The sequence below is a fragment of the Rutilus rutilus genome (genome assembly GCF_951802725.1).
Source record: "Rutilus rutilus genome assembly, contig: SCAFFOLD_64, whole genome shotgun sequence".
Lineage (NCBI taxonomy): Eukaryota > Metazoa > Chordata > Actinopteri > Cypriniformes > Leuciscidae > Rutilus > Rutilus rutilus.
Window position 1 is genome coordinate 14,374 of NW_028175467.1, and position 18,127 is coordinate 32,500.

At 38.2% G+C, this 18,127-nt stretch overlaps 1 protein-coding gene across 1 annotated transcript; it reads right to left on the reverse strand.

Moving 5' to 3' along the window:
* Positions 1-517: 517 nt before the first annotated feature.
* Positions 518-8,221, reverse strand: LOC311285730 (uncharacterized protein). Its single transcript, XM_084435765.1, has 2 exons — positions 8,053-8,221; positions 518-7,439 (listed from the first exon to the last, which is right to left on the reverse strand). Exon 2 carries the CDS (start codon positions 7,253-7,255, stop codon positions 1,547-1,549), a length of 5,709 nt encoding a protein of 1,902 aa, XP_084291891.1. The 5' UTR covers positions 7,256-7,439; positions 8,053-8,221; the 3' UTR covers positions 518-1,546.
* Between the last annotated feature and the right edge of the window lie 9,906 nt (positions 8,222-18,127).

Sequence of the window (18,127 nt, forward strand, 5' to 3'; positions counted from 1 at the left end):
AGAAGACAAAAGAATTTGGTGGGAGAATGTACAATTTTTAGTGAAAAAAATCACTATAAAATATTGTACGTTAAGACATAAATGTAAAAGAAATGAAGAAAGAAAAATAAGAGAAAGGTTGGAGAAGCAAATAGATGATGAAGTGCAAGATGTACAAAAAATAAAAGAAATACAGGAAGAACTGAAAGAGATTGAGGAAAATAAATATAAAGGAGCAATGTTGAGTAAAGCAAAATATTTGGTAGAAGGGGAAAAATGTACAAAATTTTTCTTTGATTTGGAAAGAAAAAAAGGAAGATCAGAAATGATAAAAGGAATAAAAAAGGCAAATGGTGAAATAATAGAAACAAGTGGGGAAATTTTAAACGAAACAAGAGAATATTTTGAAAAGCTTTTTAGTGCAGAAGGAGTAAAGGAGGAAGAAAAAATGGAACTAATGGAATTAATAAAAACAAAAGTAGGCGAAGAAGAGAAGGAAGAGTGTGATAGAAGTATAAGTAAAGAAGAAATAGTCTTCTGCCCTCGGTTGAGTGTGTGTCTACTCAGCCTATGCAGCGAGCTAAACATGCAGTAAAGAAGGTGGTTCCAGGAACGACAAGACACAGTTTTCCTCTTAAGTGTCTTTACTGAAGACCTCTCTCTTTTCTGACCTTTTTTGTAAAACTGTGAACATACAAACAAATTGTATTTAAAATACATTATTTAACAAAATACATTATTTAACAAACAAAATGCATAGATGCAAATTTTAATACTGCAAGTGACGAGAATTCAAAATAAGAATCACAAAATTACAGTTTACAAATAATTCAGGTTGTATCGTATGCCACCATGTGGTAGCAGAATATACTGCAGCTAATTACAGTTTCAGAGCACACGTTTATAGGCAATGCAAAACTGTTCAACATATCTGTGATCCCAACATTTTTTACTGATAACTGTAGAATAAAGCTGTAGATTTATTTATCTTCTCACTATTCTGTAAAAGTATAACAGCTCTTACTCTTTAATTAACAAACTCAACAAGCCTTGGTTCAAAGCTACACTGAAACCCAAAACCTCTGATTTTACATTTATAACCTGTATGTACAACCTGACGATCTGGATAGTGAGAAAAAAGTGCTAACATAGGCTTATATATGATATTGTGCATCCACATACACCCACATGGGAAGCTAGGAACATTAATTAGACTTAGATCACAAACAACTTTTGTTAGTAAGAACTAAAATAACCTCTTAAAGAATGAGAACAATATCGACAACTAATTACTTACAGATTATGGCATATCAACACCTCTGGACATTCTCACCGTGCGCGACAAACTTTTTTGCCTGCCCCCTCAACACTGAGCGCCGTCTCGTGCACGCAATGTAAAACAGAAGAAGAACCCCAAAACTCTAAAAGAGATACTGACCCCTAGTGGGAAAATAAAGAAATGCACTAGATAATTAATGCAATACTATTGAAACATAGAGGGACAGAACACTCCCCGCCTGACATCTGTAGAATGTCATCCATAACTAGCATAGCAAAGTACCAGATTCTAAGCACTGTCCTTAGACACCAATAATACAACCTCACTTATAGGTCTTACGTAGCATCGGAGTTCACCCTTGCGGAAAATCTTAACCTCTATTTTCCTGACAAGTCCATCCTCGCTTGGGAAGATTTTGGTTATGAGTCCAAGTGGCCAGTTGTTCCTATGTTCAAGTGCCTCCTTTAGCAGAACAACATCTCCTGTTTGTAGATTTGGCTTTACAGTTTTCCATTTTCGGCGGTTCTGAAGTCCTGAGATATATTCCCTTTGCCATCGGCTCCAGAAAACATCGGCAAGGTATTGTACGCGTCTCCATTGTGCTTTGAAAAGATCCCTGCTTTCAAACTGACCTGGAGGGACTGGTGGGGTTGCCACCTTTTGTGTAAGTAGCATGGCAGGGGTAAGAATGGCTGGGTTTTCTGGATCTGTGGAAACTGCTGTGAGCGGACGTGCATTCACTATAGCAGTGACTTCAGCCATTAATGTCACTAAAATCTCATGAGTAAGTTTTGCATTTTTATGTTCCAGGAGCATTGCATCGAGGATTTTGCGTGTGACCCCAATCATGCGCTCCCAGGAGCCACCCATATGCGATGCATGTGGGGGGTTAAAATGCCATTTGCAGCCTGAGACTTTGAGAAAGCTGTGAAGTTTGTCATTGTGACAGCCCTGTTTGTCTATTTGGAGTTCTTTGCAGGCGCTCACAAAATTCGTCCCACAATCGGATCTAAGAAGTTTGACTGCACCCCTGATGGCAAAGAAACGACGCAGGGCATTGATGAATGATGATGTGTCCATTGATTCTATTGTTTCAATATGAATGGCGCGTGTGCTCATACAGGTAAATATGACTGCCCATCGCTTAGCATCCGACTGCCCCCCACGTGTTTTTCTGACCATGACAGGCCAGGGGCCAAACACATCGAGGCCTACATGCGTGAACGGAGGGTCCGTGGACAACCTGTCCTCTGGTAGCTCAGCCATGATCTGTTCCTGTTGTCTACCCCTTAGTTTACGGCATGTGACGCAGTTGAATATCACTCTGCTTATAGCTCTTTTGCCTCCCACAATCCAAAAACCTGCAGACCTGACTGCTCCTTCAGTAAAATGTCTACCCTGATGACATACTTTCTCGTGGAAGTGTTTTATAATGAGCTGGGCAAGGTGGTGCTTTCCAGGGATGATTATGGGATTTGTTTCGTCCGATGTTAACTGTGCACGTTTTAGTCTCCCACCCACTCTGAGGATCCCATTATCGTCGACCATAGGGCTTAACTTGCTAAGTGGGCTTGAGTTTTTTAGAGGGAGACCTTTTTCAAGTTGTCTTATGTCCTCTGCATAAACTTCTCTTTGAACAGTGTGAATGATAGTGCTCTTTGCTAGGTCGAGCTGTTTTTCAGTTAAATGTTCATTACAGCTGTGCCAGCCATGACAGGAGCTCTCTATGTTCGGCTTGAATGACTGGGCAATGTGTTGGAGTTTGGATAAAGCTTTAAGTAGTACATTCCAATTTGAAAACCTTTCAAATCTGACACTACTAAGTCTATCCTCTGAGAGAGTGGTGGCACAAGTAGTGACCTCAGGTCGCAGTTCCTTGTCAGTCTCTGGGTCTACAAGATCAAACAACTCTGCCTGTGCTTGACTTTCTCCTGAACTGGAAAGGAAAGCGGGTCCACTGATCCATGTGGAGTTAGAGAGCTGCTCAGCGGGTAGTGCTCGTGTGGCATGATCAGCAGGATTTAGATGAGTTGGCACGTAATGCCATTGGTGAGCTTGTGTGAAGCGCCTGATACGTTCCACTCGGTTATGCACATAAACATGAAAGCGTCTCTTTTTGTTAAAGATGTAACCGAGCACTACCTTGGAGTCTGTGTAGAAGTTCACCTGTTCGACAGCGATGTCTAGCTCCTCCAGGACTAACTCGGCCACCTCCACAGCCAGGACTGCTGCGCACAGTTCAAGCCTAGGTATGGTGATGTCTGGTTTTGGGGAAAGCCGAGCTTTGCCGAGAAGGAAACCCACTTCACTGTGACCATCTCTATCTGTGAGTTTGAGGTAAGCAACAGCGCCCACTGCCTTAGTGGAGGCATCACAAAAAACATGGATCTCTTTAGTTAGAGCTGCAGATAGTGGTATTGAGGTGTACATTCTGGGGATTTCAAGTTGTTGAAGATATTTGAGGGAGTCTTTCCATTGTCGCCACTGTTCTAATTTGTCTTTAGGCAGTTCGGTGTCCCATTCGCAAATGTCAGTGGAAATGTCTCTCAGTATGGTTCTGCCTTCTACAATGACTGGGACAGCAAAGCCAAGCGGGTCGTACACACTATTAATGACTGACAGCACTCCCCGTTTAGTGAAGGGCTTTTCATTGACTGTTACCTGAAATTTGAACAGGTCTGTGGACAGATCCCAGCCCAAGCCTAAGCTGCGCTGCATGGGTGGGTTAGTCTGCCCGAGGTCAAGGCCCTGCATGTCCGTTGCAAGGTCCTCACTTGGAAAGGCACTTGTGATGATAGGACAGTTGGACGAGATTTTGTGCAGGCGTATATTACACTGAGCCAGCATCTTCTGAGCTCTACAGAGAATGTCAATGGCCTCATCGGCGGAAGAGAATGATTTCAGTCCATCATCTACATAGAAGTGACGCTCAATAAACTCTCTCGCATCACTGCCATATTCCCTTTCTCCCTCCATCGCTGACCGTTTCAGTCCATAGATAGCCACTGAAGGGGAGGGGCAGTTCCCAAATACATGTACCCTCATCCTGAATTCCTGCACTTGTCCATCCAGATCATGGTTTTTGAACCACAAGAAGCGAAGGTAGTTGCGGTGGTCTTCTCTGACTAGAAAGTTGTGGAACATTTGTTCCACATCTGCCATGACTGCGTATGGGTCAGACCTGAAACGCATCAAAACTCCCACAAGAGTGTTATTGAGATCTGGCCCTTTTAGTAGCACGTCATTGAGAGAAACATTACTGCATTGAGCACTCGAATCGAAGACCACCCTAATTTTCCCTGGCTTTTGATGGTGGTAAACTCCAAAGCTAGGGAGATACCAGCATTCTTGGTCTGGAGTAAGATCCGGAGCTGGTTCGGCGTGGCCCTTACTGAAGATTTTATCCAAAAATTCAACATAATGCTCCCTCATTTCAGGTTTCCTTTTCAACGTTTTGCGGAGCGACATTAAACGACTGAGGGCCTGGTCCCTGTTGTTGGGCAAACGCTGCCTGGGGGTGCGGAATGGGAGAGGAGCTACCCAATTATTCGCATCATCTTTTGCAAAGTCTTTGTGCATAATGTCCAAGAATAAAGCATCTTCTGCTGAAAGTGCCACTTTGTCATCATCTGCTGTTTGATGGAAAATGTGTCTGCCCAATTCCACTTGTGTCTTAAGTGTATGACAGCTTTCTGTGTATTTGTCTTTGATATATATTTTGTTTTCACAGGGGCTGAGGAAAGTAGGGCGGCCGTTGCTAAGAATGTTTGTCTTACAAGCGTTCACTGTGGGTTTGTGGGCACCTGAGAGGCAGACCTCACCTATAACTACCCATCCCAAATCAAGGCGTTGAGCATAAGGCGCACTGTTTGGACCATTCACCTGAGTGCGGACCTTGTGAGCTTGAATGATGTCCCTGCCCAGGAGGAGAAGAATTTCTGCTGATGGGTCCAGAGGAGGAATCTGCGAAGCAATTGCCTGTAGATGAGGGTGAGCCGTCGCCGCCTCAGAGGTTGGAATCTCGTCCCTGTTATCTGGAATCTGATCACATTCTGTTAGTATGGGCAGCAGCATGGACACTTTTCCATTTACATCCTCAATCACAAAGTCACTTGCTCTGCGACCACCAGTCTCTGATAAACCAGCACATGTTTTCATGGTGTATGGTAGTATGGTACCCTTTACATTGAACATGTCAAAGAAGGCAGACCTGGCTAAGGATGAATTGCTTTGATCATCTAACATGGCGTACATCCTCCTTTTCTTTCCAGGGGATGTGCGGGGGTAAACGTTGACTAAGCAAATCTTAGCGCAGGATTTACCTTTGAGGCCTTGGCCACACACTTCTGTACAACTGGTTGTAGTTACAGAGCTTGGGGAATCGGACTCCCCGCCGTGGCTCTGAGGCAGATGGATAGAGTCTTTAGGTGTCCACGGAGGTGGACCAGCATGCATGGCGGACACGTGCACATCACTATTACATTCTGAGCATTGGATAATGGCTCTACAGTCCTTAGCTCTGTGACTTGTGGAGGAACAACATTTATAACAAATAGAGTGTTCTTTGAGAATACCTTTTCTTTCGTCCAGTGTTTTTGACCTGAATCCCCTGCATTTTGCAAGTGAATGGGGCTTGTGGTGAATAGGACATTGCTTGTCTGGATTGAGAACGGATGTTTGAGCTGTGCTGTTTGTTTGACTGATATCTGTTTTATTCACTGCAACAGGAACTCTGTATCTGGCTGGTTTTACCACTGTCTTGTCAACTCTTGGAGCTACTATGTTTGAACTTTGTAACATAAAGCTAGGGTCTGTTTTCATTTCGGCATAGTCATTTACAAACTGAACAAAATATGAAAAAGGTGGGTAAACTGCACCATTTTCCTTTTTGTATTTTGTCCCTTGTTTCACCCATGACTCCTGGAGTCCGAAAGGGAGCTTTTCCACTATCGGGTTTATCCCCCTTGGGGTGTCAAGAAAGCTAAGGCCTGGCAGATAACCTTCACTTTGTGCATACTCTAACTCTAATAGAAGATCTGAAAGCTCTTGCAGCAGTTGAGTATCTTTATTGGATACCTTTGGAAAAGTCTGTAAGCGTTGGAAGAGTGATGCTTCGACAACCTCGGGAGAGCCATAACTCTTATCTAGCCGTTGCCACAAACGTTGGAGGCCTGCTTGTGGGTTGTTGACATGGACCGCCCTGATCCTCAGAGCGTGTTGAAGTGACTCCCCGCTGAGCCACTTGGTAAGAAGGTCAAGCTCCTCGCTAGGCTTGAGGTTGAGGCCTCCTATGGCGTTGAAGAAGATGGACTTCCAGGACAGGTAGGACTCAGGACGGTTGTCGAAAACCTTGAATCCCGCTGTCAGCATATCACGGCGTGCTAGATAGGCTGCTAGATCCGACAGTTCAGTCCGTGGAGTCGCTGAGGGTCTATGCTGGGGTGAAAAGTCAATTTTCATGTGTGTAGGAGGGGACGTCAGCCGTTCCCTGTCTACAAAATCAATGATATGTTCACCTGGAGAGGAAGCGACTGGTGTTTGGCTCGGTTGTAGATGGCAAGAGTCGTTATGACCGACCAGTTGTCCTGTGTCAGGCTTCTCTTCTTTCACTTGCAAACTGGAATTGGCGAAGTGAGCATTTACATAATCTTGAGCACGTCTGATGGAAGGAGGCGTCTTTGGGGAGATGCCTTGCTCAATGAGGTCGATGGGGTGGTGCTCCTCGTCAGCTGCCGCTTCCAGGACATGAGCTGCAGCAAGCGCTGCTTCAGCCTCACCCTCCTTCTTCAGAGCGTTAAGCGTTGCCTCAATGCGAGCCTTCTCAACCTCCATGTCGATCTGGCGTTTGGCGTACTGTGCTCTGGTGCGGGCGGCTTCTGCTTCTGCTCGGGCTTGTGCTGCAGCTTGGCTGGTGGACGAACGGCGTGAAGAACGCGAGAAGCACTCCGACCGGGCCACCATCTGTGATAAAGGCGGTGTAGCTTCAGGCTGAGACATCTTGGGTCCTTGATAGGTAGATAATCTTTTTACTCTTCTGCCCTCGGTTGAGTGTGTGTCTACTCAGCCTATGCAGCGAGCTAAACATGCAGTAAAGAAGGTGGTTCCAGGAACGACAAGACACAGTTTTCCTCTTAAGTGTCTTTACTGAAGACCTCTCTCTTTTCTGACCTTTTTTGTAAAACTGTGAACATACAAACAAATTGTATTTAAAATACATTATTTAACAAAATACATTATTTAACAAACAAAATGCATAGATGCAAATTTTAATACTGCAAGTGACGAGAATTCAAAATAAGAATCACAAAATTACAGTTTACAAATAATTCAGGTTGTATCGTATGCCACCATGTGGTAGCAGAATATACTGCAGCTAATTACAGTTTCAGAGCACACGTTTATAGGCAATGCAAAACTGTTCAACATATCTGTGATCCCAACATTTTTTACTGATAACTGTAGAATAAAGCTGTAGATTTATTTATCTTCTCACTATTCTGTAAAAGTATAACAGCTCTTACTCTTTAATTAACAAACTCAACAAGCCTTGGTTCAAAGCTACACTGAAACCCAAAACCTCTGATTTTACATTTATAACCTGTATGTACAACCTGACGATCTGGATAGTGAGAAAAAAGTGCTAACATAGGCTTATATATGATATTGTGCATCCACATACACCCACATGGGAAGCTAGGAACATTAATTAGACTTAGATCACAAACAACTTTTGTTAGTAAGAACTAAAATAACCTCTTAAAGAATGAGAACAATATCGACAACTAATTACTTACAGATTATGGCATATCAACACCTCTGGACATTCTCACCGTGCGCGACAAACTTTTTTGCCTGCCCCCTCAACACTGAGCGCCGTCTCGTGCACGCAATGTAAAACAGAAGAAGAACCCCAAAACTCTAAAAGAGATACTGACCCCTAGTGGGAAAATAAAGAAATGCACTAGATAATTAATGCAATACTATTGAAACATAGAGGGACAGAACAAATAGAAAGAGCTATAAATGAATTGAACAAAAGGAAAAGCCCAGGAATTGATGGTTTAGGAAGTGAGTTTTATGTAACTTTTAAAGATATAATAACAAATGTTTTAATGGATGTTTATAAAGAGATTTTTGAAAAAGGTGAAATGATGTTAAGAATGGGGATGGGATTGATGAAGCAAATATATAAGAAGAAGGGGGAAAAAACAGAACTAAAAAACTATAGACCTATCACAATGCTTAATACTGACTTAAAGATTTTAGCAAAAATTTTAGCAAATAGACTGAAAGAGATAATGCCAATGATAATCACAACAAACCAGGTATATGGAGTAAAAGGAAAAGACATTGCGGATACAATAATGAGTATAAAAGACACGATAAGGTACATGCGAGATAAAAAGAAAGAGGGTTACATAATTAGTTTAGATTTCGAAAAAGCTTTTGACAGGGTAGAACATAAGTATCTTTTTGACGTTTTAAAAAGGTTTGGGTTTGGGGAGAATTTTATTAAATGGGTTCGTATTTTATATAAGGGAGCGGTGACAAGAATAAAATGTAATGGCTTTTTAACTAAATGTTTTAGAATAACTCGTTCAATAAGACAAGGTTGTCCTTTATCGGCCCTTTTGTACTCGTTGGTGGCAGAACCGCTTGGACTAGCAATAAAACAAGAACAGAGGATAAAAGGAATAGAGATTGAAGAAATCATAAAGGATAATAAAATCTTTCAATATGCTGATGACACAACTATTATTGTGAGAGGAGAAGAAAGTGTTAAAAAAATAATGGAAATAGTACAGAGGTTTTGTAAGGGGTCGGGAGGAAAAGTGAATGAAGAAAAAACAGTGTACATGAGATTTGGAAAGATGGTGAACTTAACAGAGAATTTTAAATTTAAGGAAGTTCAAGAAATGAAGATTTTAGGGATTTTAATAGGGAAAGACGAAGAAAAAGTGAGAGAAAACGTGGGAAGAAATAGTGGGAAGCATTGAAAGAAGAATGAACTTTTGGAAACTGAGGACACTTAATCTAAAGGGGAAGGTCTTAATCCTGAATGTTTTAATGTCATCAAAATTGTGGTATTTTTTATATGTGACATCTATGCCAGTGTGGGTGGAAAAAAGGTTGAAAAGATGTTTTTTAGACTTTTTATGGGAAGGGAAACCAGCTAGAATTGCATACAATACTTTAATAGGGGTGGTAGATAAAGGAGGTTTGGGATTAATGGATGTGGAGCAAAGGAAGAATAGTCTAAGAGTCAAATTGGTTAAAAAGTATCTGGATGAAAGGAATAAAGCAGAATGGAAAACAACAATGGAGTATTTTTTAAACAAATGTGGGAATTTTAATCTGGGGGACAATATTTTATGGATGAGAACTAAAGAGTGGATGACGGAGGGTTTGCCGAAGTTTTATAGAGAGGTTTTAAGTGCTTGGGAGAAATTTTTTGTAAATGTACGGTATAATTTGCATGGAAGAGAAAGCATTTGAAATCAGCCTTTATTCCTAAACACTGGCATTTTAAACCAAGGGAAGGAGATTTATTTTAAAAAATGGTTGATAGTTGGAATAGTTAAAGTGAGAGATGTTTTATATGAATACAAAGAAGGTTTTTTACCGATGCAGTACATTGTAGATGTCATGGAGGAAGCAAAAGAGGAGATCAGTAGACAAGAAATAAAAAACAAGTATGAAATTATAAAGCATGTAATACCTAAGCAATGGATAACAAAAATTGAAACTATGGAAGAGGGAAAAGATGAAAAGGATGTAAATGTAATGCTGGGAGAAAAGATTTGGATTTTTAAGGAATGCACAGTGAAAATGTTTTACGGATTTTTTAGAGATTCAGTTTTTAAGAAACCAATTATAAATGAGTTTTGGCAAAATACATTTGAAGGTTTAAAAGAAGAAACTATTTGGCATAACATGAAAGGGAAGATTATTGAAATAAAATTGGGAAATTTTGAGTATTTTATCAGACACAGAGTGATATTTACTGACGTACTGTTAAATAAAATTGGGATAGAGCAAAGTGCGACATGCAAAGTATGCTGTGAGGAATATGAAGGTTTTTTACATTTGTTTTTATACTGTAAAGCTTTGAAGGATTTTAATGAAAAATGTAAGAGTATTATTGGGAAATTAGAAGAGGACAAAGAAGATACAGAAATGAATAAGATTATAATGTTAGGGTGTGAGAAAAACAATAAAAATGAAAAGATGATCAATCTGTTTGTAATGCTGATGAAAAGTGCAATCTGGGAAAGAAGAGTAGTTGCAAAACAAGAAAAAAAAGTATTGGATGTATGGCTGGTGTTTAAAAGACGATTGGAAAAATATATGGAATGTTTGTACTACTATTTTAAACAGGAACAGAAAATGGATGGCTTTTATAAGGTCTGTACGCCTGAGATTTACTCAGTTTTTAATGATTTTAATGTGGTAATGCCAAGAAAGGAATAATGTATTTGTTTAATTAGTTATTTTTATTTTTATTATAATGAAAATATTTTCTGTATTGTGGGAGATTTATGTTTTTTTAATGTTTTAAAAAGAATGTATTTTTTTTTAAGGAAGTAATTTTTATGTGGAAAAAAATGTTTTTGTATATTCTATGATACAATTATTTTCAAAAAAAAAAAAAAAAAAAAAAGAGAACGCCCGATCTCGGAAGCTAAGCAGAGTCGGGCCTGGTTAGTACTTGGATGGGAGACCGCCTGGGAATACCAGGTGCTGTAAGCATTTTTGTTTAAAAAAAAAAAAAAAAAAAAGAGTCTAATGCTGCGTTCACACCAAACGCGAATATGCGTCTGGCGCGAGTGATTTCAATGTTAAGTCAATGGTAAGACGCGTTTACGCGCGTCTGGAGGTCTTGCGGCGCGAATGAGGCGTTTAGCGCGGCGCGGTAGACGCGAATTCGCCTCATTCGCGCGAATTGAGCGTTTGGTTACGCGCGAAATTTATTAGTGCTATTTGTGCATTCACGCGTTTGACGCGAATTCGCGTCTGCCGCCCGAGTTGAAAAATCTGAACTTCTGCGTCAATTCGCGCCGCGTTAACCAATCAGGAGCCTGCTTGCTGCTGTCACGTGGTGAACTGACAGTTTATAATGTTATTTTATGTTTGGCCTCAATAAATTATTTTGTAATATGACTAAAATGCACAACAAAGCAAATAATCTTTCACATAAAAACTCGATTTCAATGAGAGATACTCATTTTGTAATGAATGCTATTTATTTCATATCTATTCTAGATTATATGAAACTTTATTAATCTAATGTAAAGACAACAAACACAATATAAAAACTTTTCAAAAAATCACAGGACAGGTTTCACTTTTGGAGGCTGGCTCCATTTATTATCAAAACAAAAATAAATGACAGATTAGGTGCGGGAGAGGGTGAACCTCGCGCCGGGCTGTACAGCGCGGGCTCGTCATGCAGAGACCACTCGAGGCCGAGGCTTTATACGGCCTACGCTGTCCTCGTCAGCGTCCTCACCGTTAGGTCCACCAAACCTACCTCCTGAAGCAAATTGTGAAACCCCTGAAACCCTCCGGAGGGTTTGGTGGACCCGAGTACAGCCACGATGTCCCCTACGCAGCTGTTTCTGCTCTCCAGAGCATATACGAGCGGTGACTCTCTCGATTAATGCTATTGCTAATGCTCGACAAACATCTAAAATAGATGGCCGCCAACAGGTTTCGAAACTCTCGCCTCCGGAATTCGCCTTTGACGCGCGTAAATTTTGCTTCAAACTTTTGATTTTACGCGCGTCAATTTCGCTGACGCGCGAATGCACACAAAGTGGTCACGCGTATAACTAGACGCGGCAGGCGCGAATTTTGACGCAGATTCGCGTTTGGTGTGAACGCAGCATAAGAGCTTGTTCAAAATGACAAAAATTGTCTCTGAGTTTCTTCATAAAGCCCAGTCGTGGCAGCAGAGTTTCTTCAGAAAAACTGAAAAATCTATGAATTTCTTCAAAAAGCCCGTTTTTGGCAGCAGATTTCGCTTACGGCCATACCACTTTGAGAACGCCCGATCTCGTCTGATCTCGGAAGCTAAGCAGAGTCGGGCCTGGTTAGTACTTGGATGGGAGACCGCCTGGGAATACCAGGTGCTGTAAGCTTTTTAGTTTACTTCACTAATGTTCTAACCTTTTAAATAGCCCGTTTTTGGCAGCAGATTTCGCTTACGGCCATACCACTTTGAGAACGCCCGATCTCGTCTGACCTCGGAAGCTAAGCAGAGTCGGGCCTGGTTAGTACTTGGATGGGAGACCGCCTGGGAATACCAGGTGCTGTAAGCTTTTTAGTTTACTTCACTAATGTTCTAACCTTTTAAATAGCCCGTTTTTGGCAGCAGATTTCGCTTACGGCCATACCACTTTGAGGGCGCTAGTGAGTCACCAGGAAGTGTGTGATTGTAGTAGGAAGAGAGAGGCTCTTCCAGTTTTGTGTTATTTTGTTTTGTTTTATTTTGAATTAATTAAGAAACTTTGGAAAATAATACTATCTTTACGGCTCATTTTACTGAAACCCCAAACAGTGATTACTGTTTGGGGTTTGAGCCTTTCGGAATGACGGATTTCATGGTAAAAGGACACGGACAAGACAAACGGAATGAAATGGAGGACAATAACGATGATGAAAGGATTACAAATATTCCTGAAAGTAACACAAAAGAGGATTATGGGGAAACATCATGGGCAACAGTGGTTTCAAGAGGAAAGCAGCAAAGGAAGACCAACCATTTAGAAAAGATGAGAGATCTGCAAACAACAAAAGGTACGGATAATGCAAAAGGAATTGATGAAAATAGATCCAAGTTATCACAAGGACAAGAAATGATAAACAGGCTAAAAAAACAAACAAGATATCAAAGAGAATATAAAAAAGAAGCAACGCTGACCTTGAATGTGAAAGACATTGAAAATACAACAATAGCCATGATAATCAAAGCAGTAGAACATAAATCTGGTATTGGTAAACTCATTGGACTGCGGAGAAAATTAAATAATGAATTTGAAATGACCATGGAAGAGGAGAGTGACTGTGAAGGATTGCTGGATGGAATAATGATTAATGAACAAAAATGTGAAGTAAGGAAGCTATGTGCAATGGAAAGAATGGTGTCTTTTTTGCATCTGCCAAGTTACATTGAAGATGAAGACATTGTTAAAAAACTGATCAATTGGGGTGTAACTCCCATCCTTCCTATAAGAAGGAGATACTATCCTGGGACTACGGTAGCAGACGGAACACGCTTCTTGAAAGTTAAGTTTCCGAAGGAGGTGACATCTTTACCTTACAATACAAAATTCATGACTGAGGAAGGAGCACAGTTCTTTAGAGTGATACATGATCATCAAGAAAAGACATGCAGGATCTGTGCAAGTACAGAGCATGAGAAGAAGGACTGCCCTCGTTTCACGTGCAGAGAGTGTCTTGAGCAGGGGCATTATGCGCGGGACTGCAAAGAACCGCGGTGCCAAGGCTGCCAAAAGACTATGAAGAGATGCACATGTGAGAAGGATGAAGAGGAATACGAAGAAGAAGGAATGGAGATACAGGATGAGATGGGAGACACTACAATTGAAGGGTTTAATGAATCATTGAGGCAGAATGAAATAATCGAAGATGAACAAAAGGACGGAGGAAAGGAGGATGAAAACCCTGAGGAGGATGCAGACACAGAGGACAATTACTTAAACAAGGAGGATGCACTTGAAAATCGAGAGCAAGCAGAGAACAATGAACAAGATGATAAAAAAAGACAAGGAGAAGAAAGAGCTAAAGGTAAAGAAATTGGACAAGGAGAAGAAAGAACTGAAGGTGAAGAAAGAACTGAAGGTAAAGAAATCAAGATATCGAGTGAAAAGAGCTATGGAGTTAAAAGTAAAGGAAAAGCTAATTTGAACAAAGGTATTAGATCAAGACAAAAAGATTCAAGTATAAACATTGAACTGGTACTTAAAAGACAAAAGATAAGAAGAGAAGAAATAAAGGAAAAGATGGAGAAGATGAAAGAGGAGAAGAGGGAATCAAGACTTGCATTTCTAGAGGAAGATAAAATAGATTGATGGCTGGTTTTTGGTTATTTTTTTTCATTTTTAATTTTTATTTTTATTTTTTTTGTATTAATGAGTTCTTTATGTGTTGTATCGTTGAATGCGAGAGGATTATCAAAATACCAGAAAATGGAGAAATTGATGTATTTGACCAAAAAATGTGATGTATTATGCTTACAAGAGACTTTTTGGGAAGATAAAATAGGTGATGAAATGAGGAAATTATGGGATGGAGAAATGTATCTGAATTGTGATTTGGGGAGGAAGAGGGGTGTTGCAATATTAATTAAAAGAGGGATTTTTGATGAAAATGAAGTAGAATATAAAGACACAAGGGGTAGAATAATAATGGTTAAATTATTATACAAAGGTAGAGAAATAAAAATATGTAACATTCATGCACCAAATGAGGAAAGAGAAAAATATGAATTTTATAAAAGCCTAAATATTTTAATGGAAAAACAAGAAAATATTTTTTTGTTAGGCGATTTTAATACAGTGTTGCAGAGAATTGATATAGATGATTCAATGGTTTTTAGAGCTGATAGAGGTCGTAATGAATTAAATAACATAATGAGGAAATATGATATGGTTGATGTGTGGAGAGAGAGAAATGGTTTCAAAAGAGATTATTCACGAAGACAAATCGTTGAGAGAGACTTGAAGCAAAGCAGAATAGATGTATTATTATGTAAGAGAAAAGACCTATATTATGTCTCAAAAGCAGTTTATAAAAATTTTAGTGAAAGTGATCATGATTTTTTATGGATAACGATGGATTTTAATGAGATTATCAAAGGACAAGGAATGTGGATGTTAAATACAGAACTTTTAAAAATGGAAATTTACAGAACAGAAATAGAAAGTATAATAATTAATAGTATTCATGATGAGATGTATGAACAAGAAAAAAGATTTTGGTGGGATTGTTTGAAAAATAGAATAAAGAAGTTTTCGATACATTTTTCTTAAAAGGTACAGAGAGCTAAAAGGTTGACAGAAAATAAAGTTAAAAAAGAATGGGATGAAGAAATGAGGAAAATAACTGAGGGAGAGAAAAACATTGATAAGATAATAGAACTACAAGAAAAATTAAGGAACATAGAGGAAGAAAAGTGTAAGGGAGCAATAATAAGGAGCAGAGCGAAAGATATAATAGAAGGAGAAAGAAGTACTAAATATTTTTACGAATTAGAAAAAAATAGACAGAAATCAGATATAATTACAAGTATTAACACACAAGATGGGAAGACAGTGAAAGATAAGGAAGGAATCTTAAAGGAAATTAAAAATTTTTATAAAGACTTATTTACAGAAAATGAGTTAATTGCAGAGGATGAGGAATTTTTATTAGAAACAATTAAAAGTAAAGTGAATAAGGAAGACAGAGAAATGTGTGAGAATAATATTACAGAGATAGAAATAGAAACAGCAATTGATCAGTTAAGAAATGGTAAAAGTCCAGGAATGGATGGATTACCATCTGAATTTTATAAAGTTTTTAAAAGTATCCTATGTCCAATTCTAAATGAAATATATGTTGATGTTTTGAAGAAGGGTGAATTAACACAAAGCATGAAGAAAGGAGTAGTAAAATTAATATACAAGAAAAAGGGGGATAAAGGAGACTTAAAAAATTATAGGCCACTTAGCATGCTGAATACTGACTATAAAATATTAACAAAAGTTTTAGCAAATAGATTAAAAAAAGTTGTACCAAATATAATAACAACCAATCAAGCATATGCTGTTTTAAATAGAGACATCACTGATATTACTAATAGTATAAGAGATCTGATATGGTATATGAGAGATACAAAAGAAAATGGTTATATAATAAGTGTAGATTTGGAAAAAGCATTCGATAGGGTAGAGCATAAATATTTGATGCATGTAATGGAGAAGTTTGAATTTGGTAAGAACTTCATTAAATGGATAAAATGTATATATACAGACATTACAAGTTGTGTTAAAGTGAATGGGTTTTTAACTGAAGATTTTAAAATAACAAGATCTATCCGGCAAGGTTGCCCCATGTCAGCATTGTTATTTACTTTAGTGTCTGAAACTCTAGGACAGGCAATAGAAATGGAAAAAAATATAAAAGGAATACTGATAAAAGAAGAAAAAACAGAACATAAGATATATCAGTATGCTGATGATACAACTTTGTTTGTTAAAGACATTAAAAGTGTAGAAAAAGTAATGGAGGTGTTGGGAAAATATTGTAGAGGAACTGGGGCAAAAGTTAATAAAGAAAAAACTACATATATGAGAATTGGTGAAATGAATGAATTGCCTGTTAAAATACCATTTAAAGAACAGAAAGGAAATATGAAAATTTTAGGTATAAGAGTTGGAGAAAATGAAAATGTAATAAGGAATTTAGTATGGGAGGAGGTTTTAAAAGGAATGGAAAAGAGGTTGAATTTCTGGAAATTAAGGGGTTTGTTTTTAAAAGGGAAAGTTTTAGTTTTAAATTCTTTGTTTTTATCTAAAATGTGGTATGTCTTAGGTTCTGTGAGCATGCCATTATGGGTGTATAAAAAAATTACATGTGTAATTCTTAATTTCTTATGGGAAAGCAAACCGGCTAAAATTGCATATGATACGCTAATTGGGAAAGTTGAAGAAGGAGGACTGGGACTGTTGGACCCATTAATAAGAATGAAAAGCATAAGAATAAAAATAATTAAAAAATATTGGAATGATGAAAAATATGCATGGAAAGGTGTAATGAGGTTTTTTTTAAACCGATGTGGACAAATAGGAGATGGTATTTTATGGATGAAATTAAAGGAATATATGATGAATAGAATTCCAGAATATTATAAAGAAGTCTTAAAAGCATGGGGAGATTATAGCAAGCATGTTGTTTGTACATCTTTGACGAAAGATGAGATTTTAAGACAACCACTGTTTTTAAACAAGTTACTTAAGAAGGGTGAACACACAATATTTTTTAGAAAATGGTATAATGCGGGAATAAAACAAATCAAAGATATTATGTATGAAGTGATACCGGGTTTTTTACCTGTACAAGTGATAAGAGATGCAATTGAAGAAAATTATGAAGAAGAAAGTAAAGTAGTTTTGGAAGATCAATATGAAAAACTGAAAGAGATAATACCAAAAAAATGGATACAGATATTGGAAAGGAAAACAGTAACAAATACAAATGATAGAATGGTGGTCAGTGTTGAAATCAATAACGAACAACATGCTTTTAATGATCTAAAATTAAGGATATTTTATTCTTCTTTGTGTAAAGATGTTTTTAAGAAACCAAAAGCAGAAGAGTATTGGCACAGGCTATATCCAAATATGGAAACAAAGGTATTATGGCAATCTCTAAGATCATGGTGGAAAAGTCCTATCTTAGAGAATTTTGATTATATGTTAAGACATAACTGTTTGTGGAGTGAAATGAGACTGTGTAAGATTGGTATAGCAATGGATGCAAAATGCAAAGTGTGTTTTATAGAAGATGAAGGAATATTACATTTATTTTTTAAATGTATAAAGTTGAAATGTTTTATTAAAAAATTGAAAGAAATAGTAAGAAAATTGGGGGTAGAAGAAACAATTTTTGATGAGAATTGGGAAACAATATTCTTATTTGGTTTTAAAGGTAAAGCCAATAATGTTATTTTTCTAAACATGATATTAGCAGTTGCAAGATTGACAGTTTGGAAAAGAAGGAATATAGTAAAGGAAAAAAAAGGTAATGTTTCAGTATGTAAACTTTTTAAACAAAAGATTTGTTTTATTCTTCAAGTATTATATG

Excerpts from the sequence above, each read along its gene's own strand:
- LOC311285730 (XM_084435765.1), bottom strand. The coding sequence starts at position 7,255 with ATGTCTCAGCCTGAAGCTACACCGCCTTTATCACAGATGGTGGCCCGG.